This window comes from Orycteropus afer, unplaced genomic scaffold, assembly GCF_000298275.1.
Source record: "Orycteropus afer afer isolate SDZICR_OR568_19922 unplaced genomic scaffold, OryAfe1.0 scaffold00141, whole genome shotgun sequence".
In the NCBI taxonomy this organism is placed as follows: domain Eukaryota; kingdom Metazoa; phylum Chordata; class Mammalia; order Tubulidentata; family Orycteropodidae; genus Orycteropus; species Orycteropus afer.
In genome coordinates this window covers 4,145,509-4,161,652 of record NW_006921728.1, presented here as the reverse complement: position 1 = coordinate 4,161,652, position 16,144 = coordinate 4,145,509, and the positions used below count along the sequence as shown (strand labels likewise).

At 40.4% G+C, this 16,144-nt stretch overlaps 1 protein-coding gene across 1 annotated transcript in view; it reads right to left on the bottom strand.

Moving 5' to 3' along the window:
- Positions 1 to 14,861, bottom strand: part of DTNA (dystrobrevin alpha) — a 141,567-nt gene extending 126,706 nt beyond the window's left edge. Inside the window, exon 1 of the mRNA XM_007945637.2 lies at positions 14,795 to 14,861. Coding sequence (XP_007943828.1) covers positions 14,795 to 14,861 — 67 coding nt within the window. The remainder of the gene's footprint in view (positions 1 to 14,794) is intronic.
- Positions 14,862 to 16,144: the final 1,283 nt, after the last annotated feature.

The window sequence follows — 16,144 nt, the reverse complement described above, 5'->3', positions numbered from 1 at the left end:
AGATGTCTATTCTTCCCCACTTCTAAGTATCTGGCTTTCTTCAAGTCCCTCCCCCAATTCCCAGACCTGAGGGCCAAGCTCCAAACTACACTCATCTCTTTCAGACTTCCAACCATGTTTATGGTTCATAACAGATATAAAGGTCCATATTATGACTTGACATGTATTGAATTTTCTCTCTACAAGTGGTGTACTAGGAGTGTGTGTTAGATAAATGCTTCAGAATAGTATAGTTAGGGTAGCAAATAAGTGAACTGGCCTAGAAGCAATTATATTAGGAAGCCAATTAACTGCTTTCCCAATGAAACTCAGGATGAATTAGCATGCATTCTTCACTGAGAGGATTTAACATTCCCTCAACTCAAACTGATCTCTTTAGATTAATTTTAAAATGTTGTCAATAGGTCTATTACTTTGTGGTTTTATGAGGCAGATTATTAAACATTCATTCCTGTGAAAGTGTGTTACTTGACAAACAGGCTCACTGATACTGAGCCATTTGAAAGATCAAAGAAGTAATTCCACCCAATGGAGAAATTTCCTTAAAAATGCTCTCAAGAGGTGGACATTTAGCCAATGACCATGTAGAATTATTTCCAATGTGAGGGAATAATATAATTTAGTGAAAATAAATTAACTTTTGGGTCAATAAACCTTAGTTGTTACTTCCAAGTTGTGTGAACTTAGACAAGTTTATATTATGTCTCAATGTCCTCACATGGAAAATGTAGATAATAGTATCTACCTTACTGTTTAGCTTGTAATATAGGTAAGGTCATGACTGTACCAAAGCAGCTGCCCTCCAGTCAATTCCAACTCATGGTGACCCCATATGTGTCAGAGTAGAACTGGGTTTCATCAAGTTTTCAATGGGTGATTTTTTTCAGAAGACTTCACCAGGCTTTTCTTCTGAGGTATCTGTTGGTAGAATTGAACCACTAACCTTTGGGTTAGCAACCTAGAGACTTAACATTGCACTATTCAACTGCATATCAAAAAACAAACCAACCATTGTCACGAGCTGATTCCAACTCATAGAGATAGAACAGAGTAGAACTGCCCCAAAGGGTTTCTAAGGATTTAATTTTCCCTCCCCCCTGATTTTTATTACTTTTTAATTTTTATTGTGTTTTGGGTGAAAGTTTACAGAGAAAACTCATTTTCCATACAGCAGTTAATACACATTTTCTTTCATGACATTGACTGCAATTCCCCACAACGTAACAACTCTCTTCCTACTTCCTCCCTGTAGACACCTCTTCCTTGCATCCCTCTTTCCTATGCATTCCTGACTCCTGAGCTATTTCCCTGTGCAAATACTGTCCTTCTCTTCTTCCATGATTGATCGTTCCAACGAGTGTATCTACCTGATGTTACTGTTCACCCTTTATACCTATTGTTTGGCTGGAAGCCACAGGAGTGAGTTCAATTCCAGACCTGAAGGGTTACTAGGAGTCATAGTCTCGGGTGTCTTTAATCTTTACAGAAGCAGACTGCCACATCTTTCTCCCACTGAGCAGCTGGTGGGCTTGAACTGCTGACAACTGCACATATTGAGCACTTAATTAACAGTAAATGGCCCTCAAAAGGAGCTTTGGTGGCCCCGTGGTAAAAACAGCTCCGCTGGTAACTGAAAGGTTGGTGGTTTGAACCCACCAGCTCTGTGGGAGAAAGATGTAGCAGTCTGCTTCCCTAACAATTTATAGCTTTAGAAACCCTCGAGGCAGTTTTACTCTATCCTATAGGATTGCTATGAGTGGGAATTGACTCAGTGGCAGTGGGTTTGGTTTTGGGTTTGGCTCTCCTTAAAAGGCTTCCTGTACCATCTCTGAGCAACAATAAGTGATATAAATTTCTTTTTGTATTTAAGATTTAATTTGCTTTCTTATAACTTCAACTCATTTGACCCAGTTTCCCCTCTGGCCCATAATCTTTTCTCCCTGTCATGTGATAATGTATTTCTCAAACATCTGAAAATGATGTCCTGTCCTTATGGAGTTTAAAGTTTAGTTGAGGAGGTAGCCTCCTCATGACTTTTTGAGGCAAAAGATGTTCAGTTCCCTATCCATTCTGGGCATTATGTCTACCACAGATTCTGTCACGTAGTAGGGCTTTAATACATGGAAGTTGTATAATCACTCTCTTTATCATCAGACATGGGTTTTGAGATCCGTTAAACATTCTAATCACCCTGTTCCATGGTTGGCTAGCATCTCTTTACAATTAGATTACGAAACTGAATCTAAATGCCATAGCTATTGCTTCTTCTGAATAGGCTATATAGAAAGCAAGTATTACTACTTTGATAAGGACACTTATTGGTGCAATCTTATTTTTAATAAGTAACTCATTCTGTTGACTCTTATTGACCTTGCAGTTAATTAAAAAGTCGATGTTCAAATATTTCAGGAGGTGGCATGTGATCAAGAACTTGTGGTATTGAAGGAAGAAGTCAAAGCTGCACTTAAGGGATTGGGGAAAAACAAGGCTCCAGGAATTGATGGAATACTTGTTGAGATATTTCAACAAATGGATGCTACACTGGAGCACTTACCCATTGTCAAGTAATTTGGAAGACAGCTACCAGGACGTAGGTGTGGGACTTTATATTTACCTGGTTAATTTCTTTCCTTTTAAGTTTTGGCTCATTGTTCAGGCCTTTCTGATATCTTTTGAAGTTTTGTCACTGGCATTTCCTTCCCTGTTTTATGTCCTCTGTAAATCTGCAAGGCTCATGTGGGAAAATGAGCTTTTTAGGACGCTGCATAACCAGTGACAGAGAAACCAGCAGCAATACCTGAAGGCTAACTGCTTTTTCCCCTTGGATGAGGATTTAGTTTCATTGGTCCTGAGTTTATTGGCTTAAGAACCAAGAGAACCTTAACATCTGAAATTAATCCCTTAAAAGAAAACATCAATGACACTTTATTTGTATAAAGTCTTCTAGAGTACTGATTTAAGCTGAAGGTATAAAAGGACTGTGATGCAGCAAAAGCTATGTTTATTAGTTATAACAAGACTTTAAGTTCTTAGGACAGTAACTTGGGACCACTGCACCCCAACAGGAATCTTAGGGGAACTTAGCAAAGCGACACTGAATACCGGCATCCTCTCTTGAATGCAGTATAGAGGGAGGTAGAGATGCAACTTAGGGGCAGGAGCACACTGACTGTGCCCCCCTGCCTGAGGTCTACATGGACTGAACTGACCCTGTGTTTTATTTAAGAATAAGGAAAGGGTATGGACATCTGCAAATGTTTCTTATTTGTGTAAGTTCTTCCTGGCTGATGATGTAAGCCCCGGATATTAAAAGGGATGTGGTGAGCAATAAAATTTAGCTTTTCAGATATAGCATCATACTAAGAATATAAGTGGCAACTGCAGCATCCATTATGGATTCTGGGATCAAAAGAAGCTGAGCTGAGCATAGATTCTTACTCTGTTTTATTCACCTTGTTTCAAATAAACTTCATCTCTGTCTGAGAAAGTTACAAACTTAATTCAATTTTACATGTGTGGTCTCTTCTTAAGAAAATCCATAAATCCATAGCCTGCCTTGGGAGTAGTTGTGTGTCTTCTGTATCTTCATTCAAGTCATTGATTAAAACCAAGGACCTGAACAGAGCTAAGAACAGAGCCTTCTAATACACCACTAGAGACCCTCTTCCAAGTAGACTGACACAAAAATTATTCTTGTAGTCATGAATATGATGCTCCCTAGAGATCTATCCAACTTTACGTTGACCCATATTTCTTTAACACATGCATAACCTAAGAGTTTTGTCAATATTTTGATGAAATTAAGGTTCATTTTTATCCTATGTTGTTCTTCCTGATCTAATAGTCTAGTTGACTTTCTTATAAAGGGATATTAGCTCCTCCATCCACCCATCCATCCATCTATCTGTCCATTCATCCATGTTTACTTACCTATATACATCCTTACCGTAATTTTGGATTTTACCTTTATAATACGCTAATAGGAGTTCTGGTAGCATAGTGCCTAAGGCACTTGACTGCTAACCAGAAGGCTGGCAGTTCAAACCCACCAGTCACTCCTCGGAAGGAAGGTTGAGCAATCAGCTTCCATAGTGATACTGCTTAACCTTAGTTGAGGAGGTAGCCTCCTCATGACTTTTTGAGGCAAAAGATGTTCAGTTCCATATCCATTCTGGGCATTATGTCTACCACAGAGCCTGTCACAGAGTAGGGCTTCAACCCAAGGAGGGGTCGCTATGAGTCAGGGCCGACTCCACGGCAAACAACAATAATACTCTTAATAGTTTTACACAATTCACTCATATTTTACCTTCTACCTTTTGATAATTTACAACTTTCTATGTAGTCATTTAGATTATTAAATATATCATTCACTTAAAATATTCTTTCAGCAAATATTTATAGGATAAAGATGAAGCATATGAACCCAGAGTCTGAATTCTTTCATGCTTGATGATTGGTTAGATGTGTGTGTGTGTGTGTGTGTGTGTATGAGAGAGAGAGAGAGAGATTGGGAAGAAAGAAATGGAGTTCAGGGCTCAAGGATGATGCTTAGATATACACCTTATGCTAACATGACAATGTTGTTGTTAGGTGCTGTAGAGTCGGCTCTGACTCAGTGACATTATGTATAACACAATGAAACACTGCCTGGTCCTGTGCCAGCCTCACAATCCTTGCTACCTGAGCCCATCGTTGCATCCACTGTGCCATTCTACTTTCACCTTCCACTTTACCAAGCATGATATCTGTGGTAGTTGTGTGTCAACTTGGCTGGGCCTGGTTAAGTAGCTGGGCAGCTGGATGTAGTATTCTTCATGATGAGACTGGTAATCTTCATGGTGGAATCTACTGTGAGCAGCTGAGTAGTTGCCTTAGGGAATGTGGTCTGCTTCCTGTATATAAGCAGAAGCCTTGGGGAATGATCTCTAGCTTATAGCATGCTTGAATCCTGCATGTAGCCATGTCATTGTTCAGCAGCCTGGCATGCTCTACCGACCTTGAGACTTACAATGGACTTGAAATAATGGCCTGCCATGTAGTTTGGTAACATCGGGACTATGCCATTTTATTTATTGACCTTGAGCTTGTTAGTCTCAACAGCCAGTAGCTGCCTGAGTGAAGAGATGCCTCTAGCTTCAGTGGGCCAGGAACAAGAGGTAGAGCTGAAGCCCAAGGTTGAGGGGCTTTCACACAGCTCCTAGAGTCTCGTACTTTGAACTGGTACTTTAAAGTCTCCAAACTGTAAGAGAATAAACTCCTGTTTGTTCAAGCCATGCCATTTGTGGTATATTTCTGTGAGAGTGGCACTAGGTAACCAGAACAGAATTTGGTACTGGGAGTGGGGTGCTGCTCTGACAGATACCTAAAATATGGAAACAGAAGTGGAGTGTGTCCTTGACCTGAGACCCTGGCAGAGAGACCCTGGCATATGGCATGAGAGATGGCAGGAGCAGAGCCAAGACACTGGCAGAGAGGTACCAGCAGAGAGACAAGCATGAGAGACCCCAGTAGCAGAGCCCGGAGACTGGCATTAAATAGCAACAGGCTTACCAGCCCATGGAGGAAAAAACTGGGTACCACTGGGTAGGTGGCTTCCTGGCAGAATGGATGGCCTTCAGGCATTAATTGGTGGAAGAGACTGCATGAGATGGAGTAGCACGTTGGCCGGCCTATGGAGCAAGAAACCTGAGTGCTTTTTTGGGGGGCAGGTGGATTTCTGGCAGAGTGGGTTGCCCTCGGGCATTAATTGGCAGAAATGGAGAGACCAAGGAAATGAAAGCAGAGCTGCCTCAGCCTGAAAGGGTAGGACCAAGGCCTTTGGGGGTGGAACCACCACAGTCCCCTAGGTTTCAAAGAGCCAGGCCTTCACCAACTTGGTTCTGGAGTGTGGGGCTGCTCGTTCATGTGGGCCAGTGGGATGGAGCCATAGCCGCTGCCCAAGAGTGAGGGGGCGGGGCTGCCATGCCCAAGAGGGAGAGGAATGAGGCCTGTCAGGCTAAGGGGGTGAGGTTGCCACTTAGAGGAACTAGGGGACTGGAACCACTCAGTGAGAGAGATCGGTACAGATGCCCCTAATGAAGATCCGTACAGATGCGAAGTTGACAAGGGGTGGAATTTTTGTGTGTCACCTTGGCTGGGCCTGGTTGAGTGGCTGGGCAGCTGGATCTAGTATTCTCCATGATGAGACTGGCAATCAACTTCAGGTGGAATCTACTGTGAACAGCTTAGTAGGTGCCTTAGGAAATGTGGTCTGCTTCCTGTATATAAGCAGAAGCCTTGAGGAATGGTCTCTAGCTTATGGCATGCTTGAACTCTGCATGTAGCCGTGTTGTTGTTCAGCAGCCTGCCAGGCTCTGCTGACCTTGGGACTTACAATGGACTTGAATTAATGGCCTGTCGTGCGGTTTGGTAACATCAGGACTGTGCCATTTTATTTATCGACCTTGGGCTTGTTGGCCTCAGCAGCCAGTAGCTGCCTGAGTGAAGAAATGCCTCTAGCTTCAGTGGGCTGGCAGCAAGAGGCAGAGCTAAAGCCCAAGGTCGAGAGGCTTTCACACAGCCCCTAGAACCTGGCATTTTGAACTCAGACTTCTAGCCTCCTGAATTGTATGAGAATAAACCCCTGTTTGTTAAGGTCATCCCATTTGTAGTATATTCTTGTCAGAGCAGCACAGGGTAACCAGAACAATATCCTTCTCTAGGGAATGACCAAAGTAGGTGAGATGAAGTCTGGCCATTCTTGCTTCCAAGGAGCATTCCATCTGCACTTTTTGCAGGACAGATTTGTTAGTTCTTTTGGCAGTACATTGTACTTTCGTTGTTTTTTACCGACACCAAAACTCAAAAGCATCAACTCTTCTTTGGTCTTCCTTATTCATTGTCCGGCTCTCACATGCATATGAGGCAATTGAAAATACCATGGCTTGGGTTAGGTGCACCTTACTCTTCAAAGAGATATCTTTGCTCTTCAGCACTTGAAAGAGGTCTTTTGCAGCAGATTTGCCCAGTGCAATACATTGTCTGATGTCTTGACTGCTGCTCCCATTGGCATTGATTGTGGAACCAAGCAATATGAAATCTTTGACAACTTCAATCTTTTGTCCATTTATCATGATGCTGCTTATTGGTCCAGTTGTGAGGATTTTTGTTGTCTTTATGTTGAGATGTAATTCATAATGCAGACTGTAGTCTTTAATCTTCATCAGTAAGTGCTTCAAGTCACTCTCACTTTCAGCAAGCAAAGATGTGTCATGTGCATTGCAGGTTGTTAATGAGTCTTTCTCCAATCCTGTTGCCACACTCTTCTTCATATAGTGCAGCTTCTTGGATTATTTGCTCAGCATACAGATTGAATATGTATGGTGAAAGGATATAACCCTGATGCACTCCCTGATTTCAAACCATACAGCATTCCTTTGTTCTCTTCGAATGACAGCCTGCTGGTCTATGTACAGGTTCCTCATGAGCACAAGTAAGTGTTCTGGAATTTCCATTCTTCTCAATGTTATCTATAATTTGTTATGATCCACACAATTGAATGCTTTTGCATAGTCAATAAAACACAAGTAAACATCTTACTGATATTCTTTGCTTTCAGCCAAGATCCATTGGACATCTGCAATAATATTCGTTGTTCCACATCTTGTTCTGAATCCAGCTTGCATTTCTGGAAGTTCTCTGTCACCATACTGCTGCAACCATTTTTGAATTGTCTTCAGCAAGATTTTAGTTGCCTGTGATATTAGTGATATTGTTCAATAATTTCCACATTCTGTGATATCACCTTTCTTTGGAATGGATACAAATATGGATCTTTTCCAGTCAGTTGGCCAGGTAGCTGTCTTCCAAATTTCTCGGCATAGACAAGTGAGTGCCTCCAGCACAGCATCCATTTGTTGAAACATCTCAATGGGTATGCCGTCGATTCCTGGAGCCTTGTTCTTTGCCAATTCCTTCAGTGCAACTTTGACTTCTTCTTTTAATGCCATTGGTTCCTGATCATATGCCACATCCTGAAATGGACAAACATCAGCTATTTCTTTTTGGTGCAGTGACTTCTTTTCTTTTCAATCTTCTTTTGATGCTTCCTGCATCATTCAATATTTTGCCCATAGAACCTTTTAATATTGCAACTTGAGGATTGAATTTTTCTCTTTGTTCTTTCATCTTGAGAAATGCCAAGCATATTCTTCCCTTTTGATTTTCTAACTCCAGGTCTTTGCACATTTCATTAAAATAATTGACTTTGTCTTTTCGAGCTGCTCTTTGAAATCTTCTGTCCAGCTGTTTTATCTTGTCATTTCTTCCATTTGCTTTAGCTACTCTCCCTTCAAGGGCAAGTTCCAGAGTCTCTTCTGACATCCATTTTGGTCTTTTCTTCCTTTCCTGTCTTTTTAATGACCTTTTCCTTTCTTCATGGATAATGTTCTTGATGCCATCCCACAATTTCTCTGGTTTTCAGTCACTGGTATTCAATGCATCAAATCTATTCTTTAGATGGTCTCTAAACTTAGGAGGGATATAATCAACGTTATATTTTGGCTCTTGTGGACTAGTTTTAATTGTCTTCAGCTTCAATTTGAACTTGCATATGGGCAGTTGATGGTCTCTTCCACAGTTAATTCCTGGCCTTGTTTTGGCTGAGTTTCACCATTGCCTCTTGCCACAGATATAGTTGATCAGATTCCTGTGTACTCCATTATGTTGCTGAAAAAAGATATTTGCAATGAATATGTCGTTGGTCTTGGAAAATTCTATCATGCAATCTCCAGTGTTATTTTTATCACCAAGGCCATATTTTCCAGCTACTGGTGATGTTTCTTTGTTTCCAACTTTTGCATTCCAATAACCAGTGATAATCAACACATCTTGATTGCATGTTCAGTCAATTTCAGACTGCAGAAGTTGGTAAAAATCTTCAATTTCCTTGTTTTTGGCTTTGGTGGTTGATGCATAAACTTGAATAATAGTATTAAGTGGTCTTCCTTGTAGCCATATGGATATTATCTTATCACTGACAACATTGTACTTCAGGATAGATGTTGAAATATTCTTTGTGATGATAAATGCCATGCCATTCCTCTTCAATTTGTCATTCCTGGCATAGTAGATCATACAGTTGCCTAATTCAAAATGGCCAAATCCAGTCAATTTCAGCTCATTAATGCTTATGATATTGATCTTTATGTGTTTCATTTCATTTTTGACAATTTTCAATTTTCCTAGATTCATCCTTTGTATATTCTATGTTTCAATTATTAATGGATGTTTGCAGCTGTTTCTTCTCATTTTGAGTCATGCCACATCAGCCAATGGAGGTCCTGAAAGCTTTACTCCATTGACATCATTAAGGTCAGCTTTACTCTGAGGAAACAGCTCTTCCCCAGTTGTATTTTGAATGCCTTCTGACTTGAAGAGCTCATCTTCTGGCAATATATTGGACAATGTTTCAGGGCTATTCATAACATTTTCCAGTGATATATCAGACAGTGTTTCACTGCTATTCATAAGGTTTTCATTGGCCAATTCTTTGGGAAGTGGATGTCCCCTTCCTTCTTCCGAGTCTGTCTTAGTCTGGAAGCTCTGCTGAAACCTGTCCACCATGAGTGACTCTGCTGGTATTTGAGATACTGGTGGTATACCCTTCAGCCTCACAGCAATACTCAAGGCATCACAGTGTGACAAACTGACATACAAGTGGTGGAAGATGCCAATAGGGAGAAGTAAGTTTATAGGTAGGTAAAGATAAAGAATTCCATTTTGGGGTTACAGAGTTTTGAGTTACATATAGGACATCCAAGTGGAGATATTCAGTGGGCAGTTAGATATGTACATACAGAGCCCATGACTAGACTTATAATATATTTTAGGAATTATTAGCAAACATATAGCCATGCAGCAATGTGACTTGACTGGGCCAGGCCCAAGACTGGGATTATTTTTCTAAGTAGAGACTATGAGCAGTTATTTCAGATTCTAGGTGGCAAAATGAAGCATAAAATGGAGAAGGGGAATACTCTTTCACTTCTAAATAGTGCCCAGAGCACCTGTGGTATTTCCTCAGAGACTAAGTGGCTTTTGAAACACTGGGGACTGCAGCCTTAGCACGGATGTTTGCTTTTTCATGGTCACCATTAGTGCAGGCTTAAATCCACCACAAGCCGCTTCAGCAGGAGAAGCCTTGACAAGGAGGAGGCATTGCTGAAAGGGGGGTCAAGTTTATATGATGACTATTCCTGCCTGATAAAGGAACTCTGGTGGCATAGTGCCTAAGGCATTTGACTGCTAACCAGAAGGCTCATGGTTCAAACCCACCAACCACTCCTCAGAAGGAAGAGTGGGCAGTCTATTTCCATAGAGATACCACCTCGGAAACCCAAGGAGGGGTCACTATGAGTCGGGATCGACTCAACATCAGTGAGTTTAGTTTTTTTTTTTTTTTTTGGTGTTATTCCTGATAAGGAGTAGTGTAAATGATTAATGTGCTTGGCTGCTAATCGAAGGTTTGGAAGTTTGAATCTATTCAGAGGTATCTTGGAAGGAAGACCTTGTGATCTACTTCTGAAAAACCACCCATTGAAAACATCTGCCACAAAGAAGGATTCAAGGGGTATGCAGTGACTGAGATTGTGGTAAACTCTCCAATGGAGCACAGTTCTACTCTGACACACATGGAGTTGTCATATGTCAGAACTGACTCAAAGATGACTGGTTACTCCCTTATAGGTTGACTTGTGAGAATGAGAGGTGTTTTGTGGAAACTCTTTGAACACCTGGGAGCCACAGCAAATAGCAATTGAGGTAAATCCCTGGGAGGAAATAAAATTGCATATGGAAAGAATAAGTCAAAAATAAAACTTTAGTAAAGTCTGATGGCAGGGTCTGGAGGGTACTAAAAACCAGCAAAAGAGAATTAGAGTGATCAGAAAAAGCAGGAGACCAGGTAGTGTGGTAACGTCAGAAAGGGAAGAGTATGTCCGGGATGGTGATTCTCAGTGTTAACATGTGAAAGAGGCTCAGGAGCATGAGAAATGAAGAAGCAAGTGGAAACAGTCACCAAACAGTCTCATACCAACCATGGTCGGTGGCAGCAGGATCGTGCATGCCATTTTTTCTGATTTTTTTTATAACATTCTTCCCAAAACTCATAGCATACGCTGCAAGATAATTAAGCTCTATTCCAACTGTACACATGCTGACTATAGTGTTCTGAAGTAGGACTGTCTGCCTTCAAACAATTCCACAGTTTTTGCTAAGTGCCTTCATGAGCTTCCCTTTCTAGCCCTTCCTCCTCATGCAGGGCAGTGCTATCACTCCCCTCAGGTCCTTCCTTATCGTGTTAGATAACCCTTCGCATTCTTAAAGACAGTTTCCAGTCACTTCCATCTCATTGAAACCTACCCATCTGGTATCCCATAGGAGTTTAGGTAAGCATCCACTCAGCATATAAGGTGAACAGTATGACTCAAAGGTAAATGCTGAGGGTCTGTCCCAAAAGAGTTTTCAAAGGTGAAAGATACAAACATTTTTACAAGTAACTATCACTCAAGGCAGAGTACATGTGCCTGAGAGCAGAAAAATAGAGGAGAGTTTAGTTCCAGAAACAAGCACTTTATTCTGCTAATAGCCAGTCTGAGAAACTTATTTGAACTGATAAACTTATATGATGACTGGAAAAGCCAAAGTGGGGCACGACATTCCCATTTAACTGGAGTCTTTTCTGTCTTAATGCAAGATATTAAATAAATGGATAATTTGGGCATTATGTTGAAGAGAATATTTGTTTAAGAGTGGCCTACCCAGAAGTTCTCAAATTAAAGTAGATGGCCACCTACTTTTTAATATAAGGTTAGTTTTTCTTTGCTTAGTTATGAGTCATTGCATTGCCTTTCATTTCTTCCTCAGGCCTTCTTTTATGCTTTTGCTCCTGGTGGTAATGAGCTGAGAGTAGATGTGGAATACATACATACATGCTGCAATCAATTAAATTTACCAGACTTTCTTATCAATTGTTCTTCTCTGTTCTCGTCATTTCCAAAGCACTTTCTTATCTGCTTCTGTTTGCTCAGTTGTTTCTAGATAATCTAACCTGACCAGATTTATAAATGGATCATTCTTTTCCAGCTCCATCACAGATTCTTGGAAAAAGTTACTTTCCAACTCTCGGTACCAGTCCTAATAGTTTCTTTTTCTTTTTTGGGGGCATTGATAACACTTGGGTAACATATTTTTCAACTATTTAACATAGTCTCAATGAGATTACCCTTCTCTTTGTGTGACTGTCTACCTATCAAAATCAGTTCCCTCTTTTGAAACAAGTCCTTTGCTTTATGCAGCAGAATCCCCACTTAATGTAAATGTGTTCTATTTAGTGCTGATCTAAGCATGCTGCTCAGACTAATGGTTAAGGTCAGATGTGTCAGTTGTTTTGGTCAAGATCTAGGTCTATTATTTAGCCTACCCAAAGAAGAAAGACACCCATTTCTGCAGGTTGCTTAACTATTCTGATCACTTATCAAGAGAAACCATAAAACTGTGTAATAAAGCTACACAACATCCTTCAGAAGTTTCTATAAAAAGATAAAAATTATGATTTGGGAAATCAATGCACAATTTTCCTAAGTCTCTTCCACTTGAAGAGAGATTTAGAGATGCTCTGTTTCTACGATTATAAAAATCATCCTACTTTTAGTTGGGCAATTTAAATCTGCAATGTAGTTGGAAGTTTCTGACAGAAGTATCCTCTGTGCCACACACTGCATCAAGTTGTGAGGACAGAGATTTTGCTTTGTTAGGCCTGACTCCATATTGTTAAAATAAAACTCCTACTTTTAGTTAAGATGCCATTTCTTTAAAACCTGGCTTCAACCTTGTGTTGTAATTAACTTGTTCTCTCTCTAAGTTACAGCTGTTAGTTCCTGCTGTATCCTGTTATCTAAGACAAAGCCGTCTAAGTCAACAGAGGCTCTTGGGCTGGACTTCAGGACTGGCCATCTGAGCTTTGACCCCAAGATTTTATGTTCAATGTTAATAGTTTTTTTTTTTTTTTTAAATCTGATAAGATGTTGGTGGATGTTTATACTGCTTGCTTTTCTTAGTCTAAGAATCTATGATTTAGGAGGACATCTGTACGGTTCTGGGCTTTCTTCTGATGGCCAGGCAGTCATTAACAGGTTCTTTGCTCTGTTAGATTGTATCAACAAAGGTCAAAATTCTAGGTGACTGGACATGTTAGGAGTGGAGATATGGAAACAAACATGCCCGAGAAAAATGGAATGTCTTGGCTGAAACTCTCCCAGACACCTTAGACCTGTCTGTGAGAGTGTAAAACTCCTAGAGAAAAAGCAAGGAGAATGATTGAGATTCCCCACATCAATTTTAATTTTCTTTCCTCTTTGTTAGTTCTAACATGGTCTTGGTGCTGCCAGATTATTGGCAGATGATAAAGGGGAATATGAATGTTATTATCTGGGACTTTTCTTTATCTCCTCCTGCCCTCATTCTTGCCCATCAGTTCCAATCTTCAGTAGAAACCTAATTTTGTCTATTGCCTTCTCAGGAAAAAGGCTTATGACTTACTCCTGCTCATCCACATTCCTCATACACGGAAGGAGAGATAAAAAGACAATAAGAGAATCTTATTTTCTATTTCTTTACAACATTGAATTTGAGATGTCTGTGTTCCCCTCAATGTCAAGTTCTTCTTTTTTTATGAATAAGAAAATGGCCTATGTGTGAGGCAGTACCAATTACATATGTAGCAGGCAGGCACTTATATAAACCAATGGCCTTTACAGAACGAGTTTTCTGCTGGAGTCAGTAAATATAGTGTTGTTTTGGCTTCCTTTTGCACAGCCAGTCACCTCTAAGCTCTTTTCTTCTTATGTGCTTTTTAGAAACTGGCTTGTGGAACAGATTCTCCCCTTTTTAAACAAAAAACACCAAACCCGGTGCCTTTGAGTCAGTTTTGACTCACAGCAACCCTACGAAGATGGAGTAGAACCACTCCATAAGTCTTCCAAGGCTATAATCTTTACAGAAGCAGACTGTCACATCTTTTTCCTATGGAGCAGCTAGTAGGTTCCAATCGCTGCTCTTCGGTTAGCAGCTGAGTGCTTAACCACTGAGCCACCAGGGATCCTTCTCTCCCTCTTGTTGAGTTTCAAATAACAGCTTATAGTTTGGCCCAGTAATCATGCCAGATTCCTCTCTCCCCTATGAACATGTGATATCATTTTGAATGTAAGATATTCAGTGACTCATTTCACTAGTTTTATCTATATGCCGGATATTGCAGAGTGCAAGGATGAACAAACACTTTAAAGTTTTGTTGTTGTTGTTGTTATGTGCCGTCGAGTCAAACCTGACTCATAGCAACCCCTCTTTTCCGAGGCAGTATCACTACGGAAGTAGGATTGCCCAACCTTCCTTCCGAGGAGTGGCTGGTGGATTTGAACCGCCAACCGTCTGGTTAGCAGGCAAGTGTCTTAGCCACTATGCTACCTGTATTAATGTGGAAACTAAATTGTGTTTATCAAGTGTTCGTGTGTGTGTGTGTATCTCCATAAAATTATTATTTCATAGAAAATGTATAGTCTAGTAACAAATTCCATTGAGTCACTGGGTAACTTAACTCCTATAGGAGGCAAAATGTCCAAATGTATATTTTATTCAAGGAATTTAGGATTTTAAGGAAAAGTACAAATGTCATAAGGACTGTGTGGCTATTTCCAGTCCTTCCTTGTGTGTTCAATGGTAACTATCAGATGTTCCTTGAAAGTTCCATACTTACTCATCTCTGCAAACAGCTGTCTTCTTTCTGCCATGGTATTTCCTCTTTTCCCACTATCTTCAATCATTCTACAAGACAAAGTGATTACAAAGTGCTATTATCCTTATGCTAATGAGAAAATAGCCATTTCTCTGTAAACACACTTGCCATATTTATGCCATTAACACAGAAAAAAAACTATTTCAAACCATAAGTATATTAAAAAGTATAGCTTCACTTTCACTCACCTGAAGAGCTGTACATATTTTTCTATATATATTATTGGAGAGGGTAGACAATTTTATTTTATAACTTAACAAAAATACCTAAATTGGAAATAACCTTGTGCTATAACTAAACACCATCATTTGCCATCTGTGAAGTGATGTATTTCACATAGTTTCTCTTTCCATTTTGGGAATACTTGTGAAGGATATAGAGGTGGTGTCATAGATCACATTCAACAGCTGATGGGACTGAAAGTCTTGTGGAATAAGTAAGTGGGTGTAGAAGATCCCAGGGTGGTACAAATGGTTTTTGCTGGCTTGCTAATTGAAAGGTTGGCCCTTTGAATCCACTCAGAGGTGCTTAGAATGAAAGGCCTGTTGTTGAGTTGGATCCGACTCATAGCGACCCCTTCTTGGGTTTCTGAGGCAGTATCACTATGGAAGTAGATTATCTAACCTTCCTTCTGAGGAGTGGCTGGTGGGTTTGAACTGCCAGCCTTCTGGTTAGCAGTCAAATGGCTTAGGCACTATACCACCAGAGCTCTCCCTGTAAGATTACAGCCATTAAAAACTATGGAGGGTAGTTCTACTCTGACACACATGGGGTCACCATAAGTAGGAATGGACTCAACAGCAATGGGTCTGGTTTTCTGGTTAATGGGTGTGTATATGTGTGGGTGGGAGGCCTGAGTGGTAGGAAAAACTAATGCACTGGGCTGCTAACTGAAAGTTAATGCACTGGGCTGCTAACTGAAAGGTTGGCAGTTCAAATCCACCCAGAGGTGCCTATAAAGAAAGCACTGGTAGCCTACTTCTGAAAATTCTACAGAGCATAGTTCTTCCCTGATACAGATGAGGTCACCATGAGTTGTAAGTTGATTCAAAAGCATCTGGTTTTTAAAGGGCGTAGATGCTCTAACTCCAAGATTAGTATACTTTCCACATCCTGCCGCCAATTGTCCCTTGTGCAGCTAAACCCTCAATTCAGAAACAGGTAATTTTGAAAATGTTCATTTCTAAGTTGAATGTTTGGAACCTGCAATAGTTTTCCTACACATAATAATTTTATTCAAGGTGGTTAGCTCCATAACTCTCTACTTAATATACTATTGTCTGCAATGGAACTATTTAAAAAATACTATTA